The following is a 16,365-nucleotide window of genomic DNA, read 5'->3' on the forward strand; positions in this document are numbered from 1 at the left end:
GACATATAGTATGCCCCTCCTCACAAGAACAACAAAAGAGCCCCAGTATTTTCCACACGTACATAAGACTTGTTACTTAGTCAACATAGAGCCTACTTAAGTATAATTACACTTTTGGAGATTTAGTTAGCACAGTAACATGAGAGAGATGTCCCTGCCCCTCAAGTGCAGGCTGTAATCTCCCACATGCAAGTCAGACTTACACACTGCACCAGGACAGGACATCCATTCATATAGAAGCCTATATGTTCATAAACCACTGCATTAATAGAAAGGGAGCGCATGTCTAAAAGCAGGTTATGAGCCATGAGGCCTGGCTGTAGGTCTGAGACTCAGGGATTAAATATGAGAGCTACTCCAGAAAAAGACTGGCATTAGAGCTGCACAGCAGAAGCCGGGGCACTCGTGCATGTTCACTTACCCACGCTGGCTCTTGGCCGCGCTGCATCAAAATAACCCAAATTAAATACGAATGCCTACAAATTAGATACTAACAAAACTCCTTAATTGTTTGATAACATTTTAGTGCAACGTTTAAATTGTGCACAAACCTTTTTTAAAAAAAAATCTACTTGTAAGAGCAAACTTTTTAATTAGTTTTCTTCCTCGCGTATATTGAAAGTGCCTGAAAATGTGCTGATGTGTAATGCCCTCGGACTAACAATCCTTTTTATTCGCTAGCCTGTTCTTGACATCTGCTGCTCTATCAGGATTTACATTACTGCCTGTGACCTGAAATGAGGCCAATTTTGCAATAGCAGGGAAAAAAGTGCATTAATTTGCTTTCACACTTTAACAGAAAAGAAAGACCCACTTCTATTGCATCACACAAGCTCGATTTTTTTTATTTTTTATTGAGCGCGCAGCCACATTTATTCTTTATCTCTTTCACACCATCCAATTCATTCACTCTATAGAGATACTAACTTCCTTTCAGTTTAATACCTCTGATCTCGATACTTCTTGCTGTCTGCCATTCTGTTTACTGTCTATGACTTTCATTAATTGCTCTTGCCCATTTTTTACTAACTGCTGTCTGCAGAGTGGGAGCCATCTTAAATCTGAAAGCTTAATTAATATATCACCTTCAAATTCATCATTTTATAATCCTGCTGTAAAGCAAGGGTAAATGTGGTTGTAGCTTTTGTAGGAGCATTTCAAAATATTTGCTTAAGAGAAGGGATCCTTCTGAAAAACCGCAGTTTTTTTCTTACAGTGGCCAGTCCAAAATTTACCCTTGCCTCACAGCATTAAGCATTACAGCATTACTTTTAAGTGGCTTCTACTCTTTATCAGGTTGTTTTATCTTTTTATATGTGGCCTGTCAGAAGCCATGTTTTTTTTTCTGCCACTGTTGTAAGTGGATTACTAACTAATCTCTCAACCTTGTTTGCATCGAAATTACTCCCACCTAGGTGGTACACCAATTAGAGGTAAGAATGATGGAAAGTGTGTTGGAAAATTTCACATCCACGCCATTCCCTCACGCCCACATCAGATCTCTGTTTTCTCCCCTACGCCACCGACATCACCGACTTCATCAGTGCTGTTGTTGCCCACCCACTTCTGCCCTCATCTCTTCCCAAAATGTTCTGTCTGTTGTCTGCTCCTTGACAAACAAATGATCACCAACCCGGATGCCATGAGAATAGAAATGAAGTCCAATGTGTTATCTTGTAAATGAGCCTTTTGAAGGCCCTTCCCATACTGTAAAGAATGAACAACACGTGAGGAAGCGCACACAAACATTATTTCAGAGAAACAAACGTCTCTCGGCTTCTGCCTCTCTCATGGCTTTTCAGCAAAAAAAGGGTGAGGAGTCGCATTTTCAACTAAAGGCCACCATCACCACAAGAGGATTTACCTGTCGCTTCAGTGCAGACTCAATGTGAAGTGAAATGGCTGCATTTACATACAGCCTATGCACCCCCCCCCCCCCCCCCCCTCCCCACACACACACACACACACACACATGCACACACTAGCATAGGCGCGAAATACCTGCTTGAGATTATTAAGGTGGAAGTTTGAACGCCTTTTTATGGAACTCTTCCAACTGAAAGCATGATTTTCCCTTTAAGAACAGCAATAGTGGATATTGTGGGGCAAGCTGAATACGTTTTAGAGTCTCTGTGTGTCTGTTTGTCCTGATAAAACCCATATTCAATTAGATGTTTAACTATTTAGGAGCTGGTGTTATGTTATGACAGCCACGCTGCCCCTTAGTTTGTACCCTATAAAACAGTGACATGACCTTGTAGGAAATCCACAAGTGTTCTAGCGCTTGGAAGTTATTGAATGGGGTTTAGTGTTGCAGTTTGACAACTGTGATAGCAGTAACCTTCTACATTTCGGTAGTACTCAGACTGTTTTCTCCCATGGTAGAACAGGCAGATTGACAGATTTGTGACATCTGCATTAGTATGCAGGTACATGTCAGTGCTGAATCAGACAGCGATGAGCTCAGCAAGAAGAGTAAACACCTTGGAGGGATGTGTTGTCATGAGATCTGAGGTGATATTGTCACATGTCCCTGTCCCACTCCAGTTTTTTTTCTTTTTTTCTTTTGCTTTTGGGGTCTTGTCTGGAGTCGAGTCCTCCATGGTTGGTGGTGAACCTGTTTGCTACATTCATCTCATACTGCATGATGTGAAAAATGTATCCTGACGTCATCTTATGCTGAGTATCTTTGTCACTTTCAAACTGCATGGTGGTTGGCCGCCGTTCGTCCTACTGCCATGCTGCTTGGAGATGTGATACGTTTTATCACTCACTGTATACCTGTGAGAGAATTAGCTTTGTTTGTAGTGTATTTGAAATCAGGTGGGTCAGGTAAGTGTGCTGTTGCTCTTTCTCAACTTCTTAGATAAGAGCTCCGGCACGGAGTGTCAGAAGGACCTAAGTAAGACCGGTCTCCTGGGATTTTATGCTTTGTTAGGAACAAGATGTTAGTCTTCTCTTTGATAAATAGAGCTACTCAGGATTATGAATACTAATCTAAGCCATCTGGCAGCTGAAGCTTCTCCTTTCAGTGGGACATGGTCAGTAATGAGGTCACTGCTTAATGTGTACTCAACAATGAGTGACGAAAAGAAGCCTTCTTTCTGGAGAAATATGCTTATTTATGTATTTTGACAGAATGTCATTATTTACATTCAACTTAAAATTAAAGTTACATTGTTTATATAATGTCCTAACAGCAGCGTGACTGTGCATGTACATGTTGAGTCCATTTGGCATAACTTGGCTGAGAATAATCCTTTATCATGTAATCTCTTTGGTTTGTCAGTTATTTCCCAAAGCAGAAAACCTAATTAGACCGTGATGCTTTTGACATGTTATTCAAATGAATATTGACCCAGAGCCCTGTTTTTAACACAACGAAGAGAAAGAGCATCTTTTGTCATAAACTTGCCAGATCTGCTCTGTACTTGTGTTGCCGTAAGTATTTTCTTGACTGATCTGTGTCCGTGTCTGAGCATGAACTGGCTTAAACTAGTCGTCTGCAGAGTTTCTAGCAAGTCACTGTACAGATATCTGCTGTGGTTTCATGCCAAGTAATGTGTCCTATTCCACAACTGTCAAGACAGCTAAATTTGCTAATCCTCTATGCAGGAGCCCTGCAAATTGAGAACAGCGAGGAGTCGGACCAGGGGAAATATGAATGTGTCGCCATGAACAGTGCCGGGACCCGTTACTCTGCTCCTGCCAATCTCTACGTGCGAGGTAAAGTCAAATGTCTCTCTCAATCGTGGAGTTAATCAATCATTAAAATGATTCCGTTATCTCAAGAAACCACGCAAGCCTTTAAAGTGCCTCGGCTTAAATGCCTCGTCGAGCCACGATATGATTTAAGCCCTGCTGTGTGGGAATGTGCAGAGTGTGTTTTATTGACAGCTTCCTTCCTCTCATCCAACCTTGGTTGCCTCTGACAAAATGGGACAAATTACATCTCATTATTGATTGTTAAATTCTTATTAATGAATTGAGCAATTTCCAGCTTAGCTCAGTTGACCTTCAGCAGGAGGAGACTTCCAATCAGCCAAGTTGAGCAAAAACGCTTCCAGTACCTTTAACTGTTGTGTAATTCTCATTTACCACATTTATGCCCACTCTCTCTGCCTGTGTATCTCCTTTAAGCAATTCTCTCAGCATTATCCTCGCCATGCCATTCCTTCCTTACCAATGAGCTGCACTAACCTCAACCTCCTGTTTGGCTGCAAACTCCACCAGGTGCAGCCTCTGTGAAAACAGCTGCATTGAAGCCATTTCCTCTGCTGGCACTGATGCCAGGCCTCCTTTCTTTTTTATTTTGACTGTATCGAAAGGCTCCATTATTCCCCCCCGCATAACCCAGAGCTCTTAAAGGCATGGATGAGTCTGGAGTTTCAGGGTTTGTTTTTGTTGCGGTGTCTCTGTGAGCAGACTAATGCAAGGCGAGGGCAGCGTTGCACCCATACTGGAAAAAGCTGGTATAGGGGAGAGAGTAGTGCGGGTCAGCCCCTGCAGATATCACCACCATGTCTGATGTACATGGAACAGAAAAGCTGGTGGAGGAGGGAGGGAGGGAGTGAAAGTGTTATGGTAAGAAAAAGACACGCTTGGCTCTCATTTCATAATTTTGTTAAAAGCACACAGTAGTGTATCATAGAGGCTCATTTACGGATGAGTGATTCCACTGTCTCCCTTTTATCCACTGGGATAAAATAAGTGAATAAGTGTTCACTGTTTTCCATCTAATCCAAAAAAAACATAATCAAACCAGTTTGGGGAGTGGAAATGAACTTTTAAACAAATTTCATTGTCACTCAGATATACTCTACTAATATTTAGCACCGATTTTTCCAAGATAACGGTTTTTGCAGCAGCAGAAACATCCTGCTGGATCAGAGGAATCGGTAAAATTCTCCTCAAGGATAAGAGAGGAATCAAATTTACAGACTGAACACTGAACACAAGGTTTAGATCTTAAAGCTTGACAGGGAGAGGTAGTCAGCCAAACGGCAAAGGCGAGGAAGGGATGTAAGTCTTGTCTATTAATCAGGACTTGTCTGTCACAGGTGCAGACGCTGCCTTTTTTCCCCCCTCAGAGGTAATTACAGTAGTTGTGTGCTGTGGCGCCAGCAAGACCCCCAGGCCCAGCTACTCTGTAACACCACCCAGGTAGCTGTCAACCCTTTGGCCTTAACACCAACTTTTTCCGCCAGCCTCACCACACCAGTGGAGAGATAGAAATCAAACCAACCGTAACCTTTTAAAAGTGTGCTCGTCTGGGATAGAGAACAAAGGCTCAAGCCATGTTTTCACCATCTTTGTTACCGCTGCAAGAGCGAGGAGATGAGACCTGGGGCTATGCTATCACCGGGCTGCTAGATTGAGTTTAAAACATATGGGACTTCAGACGAGTGCACTTTGACCTGCCTCTCCTCCTTTCCTGTTGTTCTAGTTTATATAATTCTCAGAGATGAGGGGAGATTTTGGCTGTTTTGAGGTTTGCTGTCAGCCAAACGCTTTACAAAGCTATAAAACTGTTATTCTCAGCCTTCACTAGTATGAGTAAATAAATGGAAATTAAGTGCTGAGATATGTGTTCACTCTGACTTTTCAGTAAGTTAATTAGAAAATAGGAATCTGTCACTTGATCAAATTTAGCTCCTTCTCAAAATTTTATCTGCCGTGCGTCGCGAGATCATTTGTAATCTTGAAATGCCAATAAAGTTAGTGCTGCTCGGACGTGAAATATAAAAGGACTACTGTAAGAGGAAGAATGCTATTATTCTCTATCAACACCCTTCCAACACCCTCCCACAAGCGCACACTCTCTGCTATCAGACTCGCATTAAATGTGCTTGTTGTGGGTTTGTCTACAAATGTGTTTGTGCTTTTTCCACTCATCGTCGCCGCCACCCGATTCCTGTCTGCAGGTACACAACATGCTGCCGTCACCACCCTTGTCTTGACATTTTACAGCCAACAGAGAGTGATGCCCTCATATTTGTGTGTGGGTGGGGACTGTGAGACTGAAGGAGAAGGTGGTTTTGTGGATGAGGTCTGCTCCTGGATTGTTTTTCCCCTTCATGTCTGCATATCTATTTATGTCCTTTCACTTCTCATCCATTAGGACTGCGTGCGTGGTTGGAGGTGTGCGAGTGCGTGTGCTCCCTATTTTTATTTTTTTTTGTGACCCTCCTCCCAAGGAGGACTCCATCAACGTGGGCAGAATCCAGAGCGTGCTGTGATTGTGCATGAGCGCTCATTTGTCAAGCGCTTATCCCACAACGGAGGAGGGATGTCAGCTTCTGTCTGCTGGCACTCCTTCATATATCCATGTGACATATCAATATGTCACAGAGGATAAAGTGCTGCAGCAGGTCTTTTCTTTCACCAAAGTATCTTCATGCTGCTCTATGTATGTGTATTTTTGTGTGTCAAGGAGGGAAACTTGCAAACTAATTAATTCAGGTCACTTTATGAAGACTTTTACGAAGGCACTGGAGCATATTTAGCATCCCTTATGTAAAGGAGGGGTGGATAATGAGATAAATTTAACAATATCACACTGTTATGATGACTGGGATGTTAAACTAGAGTCTAAAATAGTCAAATAGGTCTCTACACAGTAGAAAAAACATTTAGTGAGTTTTAAAAGCGAGTTTCTCTCCCTGGTGCTTTATGTTGGATCTCTGTTTCATGTGCCTAACCTCCGCCGTGTCAACTGAAACACTGGCCTGTTTCACTCTGTTGTCTTCCTCTTCACTTTGTGTCTTTTCATTCCATCGCTCACCTTCATCAAATCACTTCATCCGCATACAGATCAGCGTGAAGGTTGGTCATTTTCACTTTTGTCCCTTCCCTTTAGTTTGAAGCAGGCTTTAGGTGAGGTCAACCCCAACCCCTCTGTGAATACACTCAAAAAAAACCTCATTTAAAAATAGCTCCCCCTAATCCCCTGAACTCCAAATGTGTGTTGTCGAGTTGTTTGCATGTATCTGTGTATAGTTCTTGCATGCCTTCCCTTGCCGCTCCCCAAAACCTTGTTTCGATTAGTCTTGCCAAAACATACAAAGGAGTCCTGAGCAGCTAGCTTAACTCATTATTAAATGTCTGTTGTGTTGTGTTACGTTGCTATTCACTCTCCCCTCCACACCCATATTGTCCCTGTCCAATGCTTCCACTAAAAGCTATAGCTGCTTTAACCCTCAGCCTTTCCATCCGCCTCTGTAGGCCCATGAGTGGTGTGTGATGGATTACTCCGGTATTCAGGTGGCAACCGGATTTGTCAGGTATTTAGGCAGAAACCCCACTGCTCTCCCACTGAGGGACATGGGTATCAGAACTGACAAAGCCATTCTCAGGGGATTATGTCTGTTTTACTACCATGGGCATCCTCCACCCAGAGACTGACAGATTTGACAGACACATGTTAGCGTAATGAGACATTTCCCCAGAACACATGTGTTTGGAAAAAGGTAATGATGTGTAACTGCAAGAAATACAGTATGTTTACTCTTGCCGAAAGCCCTATATGCTTAACGTGTTATATATATCTATAACTATAACTATGACTTTCGGTCCCATGTTTACAGGCTGAAAAAAATCGTAAAAATCAATGAATGATTATATTCGCTTTGTCCACAACCCAGGTAATATTTTGGAAATGGTCTCTCCTCGTGCAATATTTGCAAAACGCTGATGTGCAAAGAGCTGACCTGTAGGATATATAAGAATGAGCTGGCTGTGTGCTGACAGGGGGGATGATCAGCCATCATGGTAGCCCAGTGCTGCTGCCAGGAAGCCCAGAGAGCCTGCTGAATCTGTGCCATTGTGTGCCAGATATTGATTGACTGAACAGGTTCTGCTATCCTTGGGCACTTTGTCAAGGCAGTTAAATTTATAGGTATCCAGCAAGCAGGCAGGCAGGAGTGGAGACTGCGCTTATTTTGTGGTTTTGATAGAGTCCCGGAGCCCATCTCTCCAAAACCGCTCTCAACAGGAGAGAGGCTTCGGGGGAATCGATAACAATTACCTGCCCTCTAGTCATTTTGTTCCACAGCACCTCTCCAAACTTAACCGCACGCCATGAATTATTCACAACATTAAGTGTTCAATATACGCAGACCCCATTGACAGACTGCTCTTAGCACTGTTTAGTCTATGGAGTGATGAAAGAATAACAGATACTTTGAGCTTAATGGTTTTACATTAGGCATGCTCCTCTCAGGTTTCTCTTTTTCATAAGCATATGAAGAAAAAAATTGCTGCACTTCGAGGGCGTTGCAGTTGTGTGGGAAGACACAGGTGGCCACCAGCATGAACGGGATGCTGACACTTCTTTCTCAAAGGTGTTGCAAATTAGCGATGTTGGAAATCAGATCTTCGGTCATTAACGTGAGAAAATGGTGCAAAGTTCCTCCTTTATCCTCTTCCCTCCAGGATACTCAGACTCGCTATCCTATTCCATATCTTTCCTCAGCTCCCGTGCTTGCTTTGCTTGAGAATGTCGTACCCATCCAGTTCCCACCCTGGCAACACTCTGCCTGTCCAGTCTCTGCATGTCATCAGTCATATTCCCAATATCCCCCTGATATCAGATGTACTCATTTGTGGAAGTTTTTAAGCTAATTTCTTCCTCCTCCAAAAATGTATTAACTCTGTAAAGTTGTCCGATATCCTTCGCTAACTTTACGAATATTAAACTGTCATCTAATATTTGATTGTATATTGTGCCGAAGCTTAAATGACCTCTTTAGTCTTCCCGGTGTTATCAGGAAAACACATCCGTGATTTCTTTTCTTTTTGTGCCTCAGACCAGGAATATTAATATTTTTGTGGTATTGAGCAAAGTAGTTTAGCCCCAGACGATTCTGTTGATTAAAACAGCAGAAGGTCTAAATACAGCACCTCAATTATTATGGGAAAATTCAGATGAATATGAACCAGGTCCCCCTTATTATAGTGCAGTCCAGAGAACAAGCCTTTTTCCTGACTGGAATCTCAAAAGGTGCTTTTGTGTTTTTCCATTTCGCCACATAATGAGGGGAATAACAAGCATGGCTGTAACGACGTTCCGGTTCAAATTAGATCGGGGAGGAAGGGGTGGGGGTGGAGGAGGTGGAGGGAGACTCATATTTGAAAATCCATTTTCATGTAGACCGGTGCAAAAGAGCAATTACAGTCAAGGGCTTTTTTTTTTTTTTTCCAGAGAGAGACAGCGATATTGTAGTGTATTAGGGGGAAACATGCAGTATGAATTCTGCAGGGATAGTTTCATGCTGTTGTCTTTAAAAACATACATCCAGCTGTAATGGGACAGTAATAATGCATCCGTTGCAGTGAGCTAAATATTTGGCCAAGCTTCGCCTTCGCTGTATTGAAGGTTAAAGAAGTCAGAGCTCTCCCTCCTTACTCTTAGCACGCACTATATTGATATTCTTGCATGTCATAAATGTAACAGGTCTGACACTGATGGATGTTCACGTAGCGCTGTCAGGCATTCATGTGAAGTGAAAAACTTTGTTGTAGTTGCCAAAAGTTACCAAAAAAAGATCTAAAATGTTTAAATATGGGATGCATTCTCGCGCATCTTCATTTAAATAGAAAACAAGTCATATGTAAATCCTGGTTGCCTGTTTATTCTAGGCTAGCTTTTCAGTATTGCATGGAGCCTCTGCACTGGTGTTTGCCTTGTCCCTAGCGACGTCAACGGGCCCTTCTTGTCTCCATGGGAACCCCTTTTTAATGTCAGCCTATCTGCATATCAGAACCGCACAAAGAGAGGGAGCGAGAGAGAGCGAGAGAAAGACGGGCTGAGCATAAGGAGCCGGAGAGGCAGCGAGAGGAGAAATCAAACAATAGCATCTCCACAGGGTTTCTCAATGATGCAACTCTCGCCACTGCTTGACACTCTAACAAAAGAGGGCCAGACACAGTCTCCAGCAAAAACTGGGCTATTTTGATTATATTCCCTTTTGTAGGCAAGAGGATAAAACACCCCCTCAAAGATTTCTTCTGAATTTCCAGAGGCATTTTGTGACAGTCCTATTATTCCCATTGTGCTCGCCTGCACATTTGGACAAAAGCGATCATCCCTGCATTCTGTTAGCTTTTCTCAGTTAGCTTTTAGCCTTGTGGTGTTGTATAGGGCACGATCATTCTCACTAACAAAAAGAATAATACTCACCTTACATCTCCTACCTATTGACTCCTGTCGCTTTCTTCTTCTCTCCATCGCCATAGTGCGAAGAGTCCCACCCAGATTCTCCATTCCACCCACCAATCAGGAAGTGATGCCGGGCGGCAGCGTCAACCTGACGTGCGTGGCAGTGGGCTCGCCGATGCCCTACGTCAAGTGGACCACGCCTGACGAGGAGTTAACCAAGGAAGAAGACATGCCACTGGGACGCAATGTGCTGGAGGTCACTAACATTCGCAAATCGACTAACTACACATGCGTGGCCATTTCTTCTCTGGGCATGATTGAAGCCACTGCTCAGGTTACTGTCAAAGGTGAGCGCTGTTTTCAGACCAGTTAGTGCCCGTTTATTTCTGAGGTTGCATGGCACTTAATAAGCCACATCTACATGCCTCTGAATGTGCTCAATCCAAGGTTTATTTGTCGAGGACCCTTTGTTGATACTGAGAAATAAAAGTTGATGGCTTTTAGTCTTGTTTTTTGCAGCACTGAAGCCAATACAATAATCTATGTTTCTCTCTGCATTCTCAGGTCATTTTTTGTAAAAATGCAGCGCAACTTTGCACAATGCACAACTTTTCTTTCACCAAAGTGTCCTTATGTTGCTCTATTTGTGTATATTTGTGTGTCTAGGAGGAATGCTAATCAATTCAGGTCACTTAATGAAGACTTTTACCAAGGCACTGGAGCATATCTAGCATCCCCTGTGTAGAAGTGGGGTGGGGTAATGAGATGAAATTGACAGTATCACACTGTTATAATAACAGGGATGCTAAGCTTGAGTCTAAAATGATCAAATAAGTATTCAAAGACTCCACACTTTGTTACTTTGAGTGTGTACAAACAGTAAAAAAAATATTAAGTAAGTTTTAAAAGCGAGTTTCTCTCCCTGGTGCATTACGTTGGATCTCTGTTTCATGTTTCTAACCTCTGCTGTGTCAACTGAAACACCTTTCCGTTTCCCTCTGTTGTCTTCCTCTTCACTTTGTGTCTTTTCATTCCATCACTCACCCCCGTCAAAGCACTTCATCCGTCTACAGTTCAACCCGAAGGTCGGCCATTTTCACTTTTGCTTCTTTCCTTTAGTTCGAAGCAGACTTTTTTCCTGTCCTTTTTCGGTATCTATCTGTCGACATGAATGCGTCCCCAACCGTCTTTGTGTTTACAACATTGTGACTGTGTTGTTTACTTGTTGCAGCCTTTCTTATCAGTTTTTGTCTGCATTGATTTACTTTCCAGTCTACTGGTCAATACACAAAATGCCACAGTCATTAGAGGGACCGCGGCAATCCAGGCCAACTCCTTTAAGGAAGCTATGATGCAGACCCTTTGTTTTGTTTGCATTTGTCACCACAGAACAGTTTGCTTGTGTTTTGAGAGATGGACAGGCTGGACTAAATGACTTCAGTCTATTTCCTTTATTTTGGGTAATATTGGTGGTGGCTGTTATAAAAATTAGGCCACGAAACACAGCTATTTTCTAGGAGTTACCTAATGTAGCACTGTACCATGTATTTTCCCCACAAGGTAACAAGAATTGTTTTTTTTTTTTTTTAAGTAATTCATTTCAGTTCTTTAAAGCTAATATTTTGCTTCTCCCTCCTCAGCCTTACCAAAACCCCCCACCTCGCTCAGGGTGACTGAAACCACAGCTACCAGTGTGACTCTCTTATGGGAGTCTGGAAACCCAGAACCTGTGTCCTACTACATGATCCAGTACAGAGCCAAATCCTCCGACAATGGCTTCCAGGAAGTCGAAGGTGTGGCTACCAACCGTTACAGCATCGGCGGGCTTAGTCCGTACTCTGAATATGAGTTTCGTGTCATGGCTGTTAATAACATTGGCCACGGGCCTCCCAGCGACCTTGTGGAGACACGCACAGGTGAACAGGCCCCCTCCTCACCGCCTCTACACGTCCAAGCGCGGATGTTGAGCGCCAGCACAATGTTAGTTCAATGGGAGCCACCCGAGGAACCCAATGGGCAAATCAGGGGCTACAGAGTCTACTACAGCTCTGACATGACAGCGCCACTCAGCGCCTGGCATAAACACAACACAGACGATAGCAGCCTAACTACCATCTCAGGACTGACTCCCGATATCACCTATAGCCTCAGAGTGCTGGGTTTCACCTCTGTTGGTGATGGGCCACCATCTGACATCCTGCAAGTCAAGACCCAGCAGGGAGGTGAGCAACCAACCACTGTGTCTGGATTTCAGTGTTTTTAACATCTCTATTCATGCACATACAAGGTTAAAGGTGTGATTAAGCATATACAATGAGTTGAAGCTCTGTAGTTTTTCTTGCTTTTGTGTTCATTATGCATACGGAGTGTCTGGGAAACTGCTGATTTTAGTACATTCAAGTTAAACTGCTCTTTAACATTCGTCCTCTCACCTACTCTTTACCAGTCCCTGCCCAGCCATCCAGCTTTGAGGCTGAAGCCGAGCTGGACACGCGCATTGTATTGACGTGGCTGTGGCCCGTACAGGACCCCATCACCAAGTATGAGCTGCAGTACTGGGAAGCTGGCTCAGACAATAAGGTTAGAATAAAAATCTATGCGTGCATCTATCTGTCCGTCTTTTCTTATATCTGTAGGGAGTCTGCAGATATATGAATGTTGCTGTTGATGATGTAGAGTCTCTTTTTTTTGTCCTTTCATTCAACTGGACCAGTTGAGGGCAAATTGTTTTTGAATCACATGGCTCTCAAATTTGACCGTATTCTCAAATATGAACACATGTATCAATAAGAGACAGCAACTTGTGCTCTTCAGTGGCAGAGTAACTCCAGTTTGTTAAAACAAAACAGCTCAATCCGTGAGTAGGTTTGTGTGAATGTCTTTGCTTCTGATGAGTTCTTCTGACATTTTTCCTTCCGCTGTTACACCCTCCAGATTCACGTGACCTTCAACCCTGCAGGCTCCTATGCTGTAGAGAACTTAAAGCCAGACACTTTGTACTATTTCTCCCTGGCCGCCCGTTCTGAAATGGGTTTGGGTGTCTACACCCAACCCATCGAGGCCCGCACTGCCCAGTCCAGTAAGTACACATTTGTCTGTCTTGAAGCTGTCCCTGTCCTCTTCTTCTTCCCACTTTTTATTCACTAACCAGTGATTTCAGAGCCACCCTCAGCCGGCTGCTGCAGGTTTAGGTTGTTCTGTTCAGTGTGAGCGAGTGACTGAGCGAGTGAGACAAAAGTAGAGTTTTATAGCGCTTAAATCAAAGAGCGTGGGCAACTTGAATGTCAAGTCAATTTCAGCGCCACATAAAATGCTGACAGTGCAGCTATCCCGGTCAGCTTCATGCTTCCACCACCTCCCCTCTGTCACCAACACTAACCCTCATGTCCATCTATCTGAGGGCAGGCCCTGTGTCAAAGGTACGTTTAATGTGTCTGGTTCCCACATTTGCGAGCTGTGCTGTTGTTTTGTCTCATATCATTATGTGCTTTTACAGTGCCAGCACTCAAAATGTCACTCTCTGCCAGCTGACTGATTCTTTCTTATTTATTTATTTCATTTTTGTGCTGATGTGGCACGGCGCTTGTCCCACGGTGCGTGTGTGCCTCACACATAAAACTGAGAACAGAAAAAAATGTCACTTTTAACTTTTAATTGTAGCGATTATGTGAATAAAAGTTTAACTCCTGAGAAAGTGACTCCTAAAACTGACTGATGCGCTACAGACGACTAGAGAGGAGATTTATCACTCTGCTGGATTTGGAACAAAAGGCACAGAGTTTTACAAAGGTGTTACATCATGAGTTTGTTCCTTCACAAAAGCTCTTTAGCGGAGTACCGACGCCAGCTTACAGAGTGGATATAAGGCTGATACGTTTAACGATGGAAAATGATCAAAGGTTCAAGATTAAGGCTGATCAAAAAATTAACATAAATAGTGAATGTGAACACTGGTGTAAATGAACAATTATCAGGTGTCAAACACTAACGTTTACTCGTATCTGCCACATAAACCTGCCTGTCAAGCAGTGCTGCAGCAGGAGGGGAAAGTGGGACAATGAAGTAAGAATCAGATTTTGATTTGATGACTGTAAGCAGAGACCATGAGTGCTGATGGTCCTTGTGCCTTCTGCTGTCAGTAGACACAGAATTTGGCGGAAATAATTTGGATTTCAGGCGCTGGTAGGATCGTGTGCATGAAATAAGCAACAGCTTTGGGAAGGTTCTGAGGCAAGCAGGCGGTGGGAAAGTGTGACATTTTCTAGTGCCCCATTTAAATATTTAGTATCATTTTTTTAAGACTCAGAGAAATGAACAGTATTGAGCTCTATTCATGTTTTTGTTTTTAAATATTTTTGCTGTGCATTGCTCTACTAGTAAAAAAGGTGGTAGGAACACTGCAGTGGGTTCAACACATCAAACACTAAGATGCATTAATAATACTAAAAATAAGCTCATGGAGGAAGAGCTCGCTGTATAAAAATGGATGTGACGTCATCCATTTCTGTTGTGGTGGCATACAGAGCCAAAGTAACAAGGAACCAGTTTCAACATTTCGTGTGTCTCTATTTTTCTCACATTTGACAGAAACGGGGTCGTAATAATGTCATAGAGACGGGATTTTGGGCTCTGTCACTTCAATAATTGCATCTCCTTCTTAAGTCCATTCTTTGGTTCCCTGTTTTTTTTTTTATCACTCTGAGGCATTTTCTTGTGGTGGTGTCCTTGCCCCGTCCAATTTTACCACTGCAATCTCTTCTGAGAATCGTCAGCACTGTTTTGATTCAGTCTGTAGCTTTTGAATTTTTTAATACATGTGGTGTTGTCAAGTTTTCGTGGTTTTCTGTCTACTCTCTGGTGGATCAGGGGCCACCTGGTGAGACTCACTCCTCTTTTGTCAAGTGCTGTTTTGTAAAGGTGGAGTTTTATATTCGGGCATTAGTTTATTGGAATAATATTTGAGCTCACTGTTCATTTCTCTGCTTATTAAAGAATACATTTCACAGGCATGCTTTTACGGAAACATCTTGCTTTGAATTTTCATGGTTCATTTTATTCTCTTTTGATTTGAAGGTTGTTTTTCGCAGAATAAAGAAATTCTAGATTTAGCTAGTTGCATGAAGTGTCTGAATGCAATCATTTCTTTTCAGTTTCCCTTTTTGTTCTTCATTTTGTATGTCATTAGTTTTCTATTTTTATCTCCTGACCTGAGAGTTTTTTGTATATAAGCTGAAGCTGTTGTTCATAATTAAATTTAATGCAATAACTATTTATTTGAGGAATGTTATTAGACTCCATTTTCCCATTACATTATAAGGCATTACAGGGTGAGGTGGACTGGTACGTTCCTGCTGTGATTCTAGCGAGGAGTGGAATTTATCCCATCTGATAGAAATAAAAAAAAAAATCAGCTTTTCTTGGCAGTGAGTATGAACCAGACGTGGACAGTGCCTGTAATGTTTCTAACGGTTATTGATTATAAAATTATAGCTTTATCTATAACTAAATATGTAGTGTAGCTCAGCTGCAGCCAAGTGCCGTAATCAGGCCCAGAGCTTCTGCATGAATGTGCAAACACCAGTCAACACTATCAGGCACTTGTTCACCACTTACAAATCTGTGGCAGTTTGTTTCTCCCTCTGTTTCCTGCAAGAGGCGACACAGAGGGCAGTTAGGGACAAATTACGGTTTTATAAAAACGTTGCCCTGTAGAATTTTGGTGTACTTTATATTCTGTTCACCTCACCCTGCACTCTCATGGCCTCTTGCATAAATGCCGTGCCAAACACAGCTTCAGCAACGGTCCGCTAATGTGTTTTTGCATCCAATCTCTCAGTCTGGAGGCAGCATCCTGTGCAGTATGGAAGCTTTTTGTAGTCACAATTTAAAAATTTAAATTTCATATTCAGATGTGCAATGATATATTGATAAATATATTTCCCATGCACAAAGGGACTCTAAATGAGCCTTTACTACTTTGGAAAAACAGCAGTTTGGTTACAATTTATACAAATGTGTGGTGTGCAAATCGTGTTATACTTTTTACATTCTTACATTAAACTAGCTTGTTTAATTGCAGGGCAAATACATAAGCGTGTACATTAGTACTTTAACATGAACATAGATGATTTTGAGTTCAGTTTTCTTTATAGAGTGCCAAATCACTACATCAGTATAAAGTACCTCAAGGTGTAAGAGACGTAAGA

General features: G+C 42.5%; 1 protein-coding gene across 21 annotated transcripts in view; it reads left to right on the plus strand.

The window, feature by feature from the left end:
* Positions 1–16,365, plus strand: part of LOC120724413 (receptor-type tyrosine-protein phosphatase F) — a 156,633-nt gene that overhangs the window by 90,126 nt on the left and 50,142 nt on the right. For 12 of the 21 annotated variants that reach the window (XM_040016651.1, XM_040016667.1, XM_040016656.1 and 9 more), the window contains exons 6-10: positions 3,616–3,726; positions 10,237–10,506; positions 11,800–12,381; positions 12,606–12,739; positions 13,094–13,238. In XM_040016651.1, coding sequence (XP_039872585.1) covers positions 3,616–3,726; positions 10,237–10,506; positions 11,800–12,381; positions 12,606–12,739; positions 13,094–13,238 — 1,242 coding nt within the window. Of the gene's footprint in view, positions 1–1,415; positions 1,434–3,615; positions 3,727–10,236; positions 10,507–11,799; positions 12,382–12,605; positions 12,740–13,093; positions 13,239–16,365 lie in introns of all 21 variants that reach the window. The other 9 variants (XM_040016616.1, XM_040016655.1, XM_040016641.1 and 6 more) reach the window with 1 other exon arrangement.

Source organism: Simochromis diagramma, unplaced genomic scaffold, assembly GCF_900408965.1.
Source record: "Simochromis diagramma unplaced genomic scaffold, fSimDia1.1 OVJJ01000205.1, whole genome shotgun sequence".
NCBI classification, from domain to species: Eukaryota; Metazoa; Chordata; class Actinopteri; order Cichliformes; family Cichlidae; genus Simochromis; species Simochromis diagramma.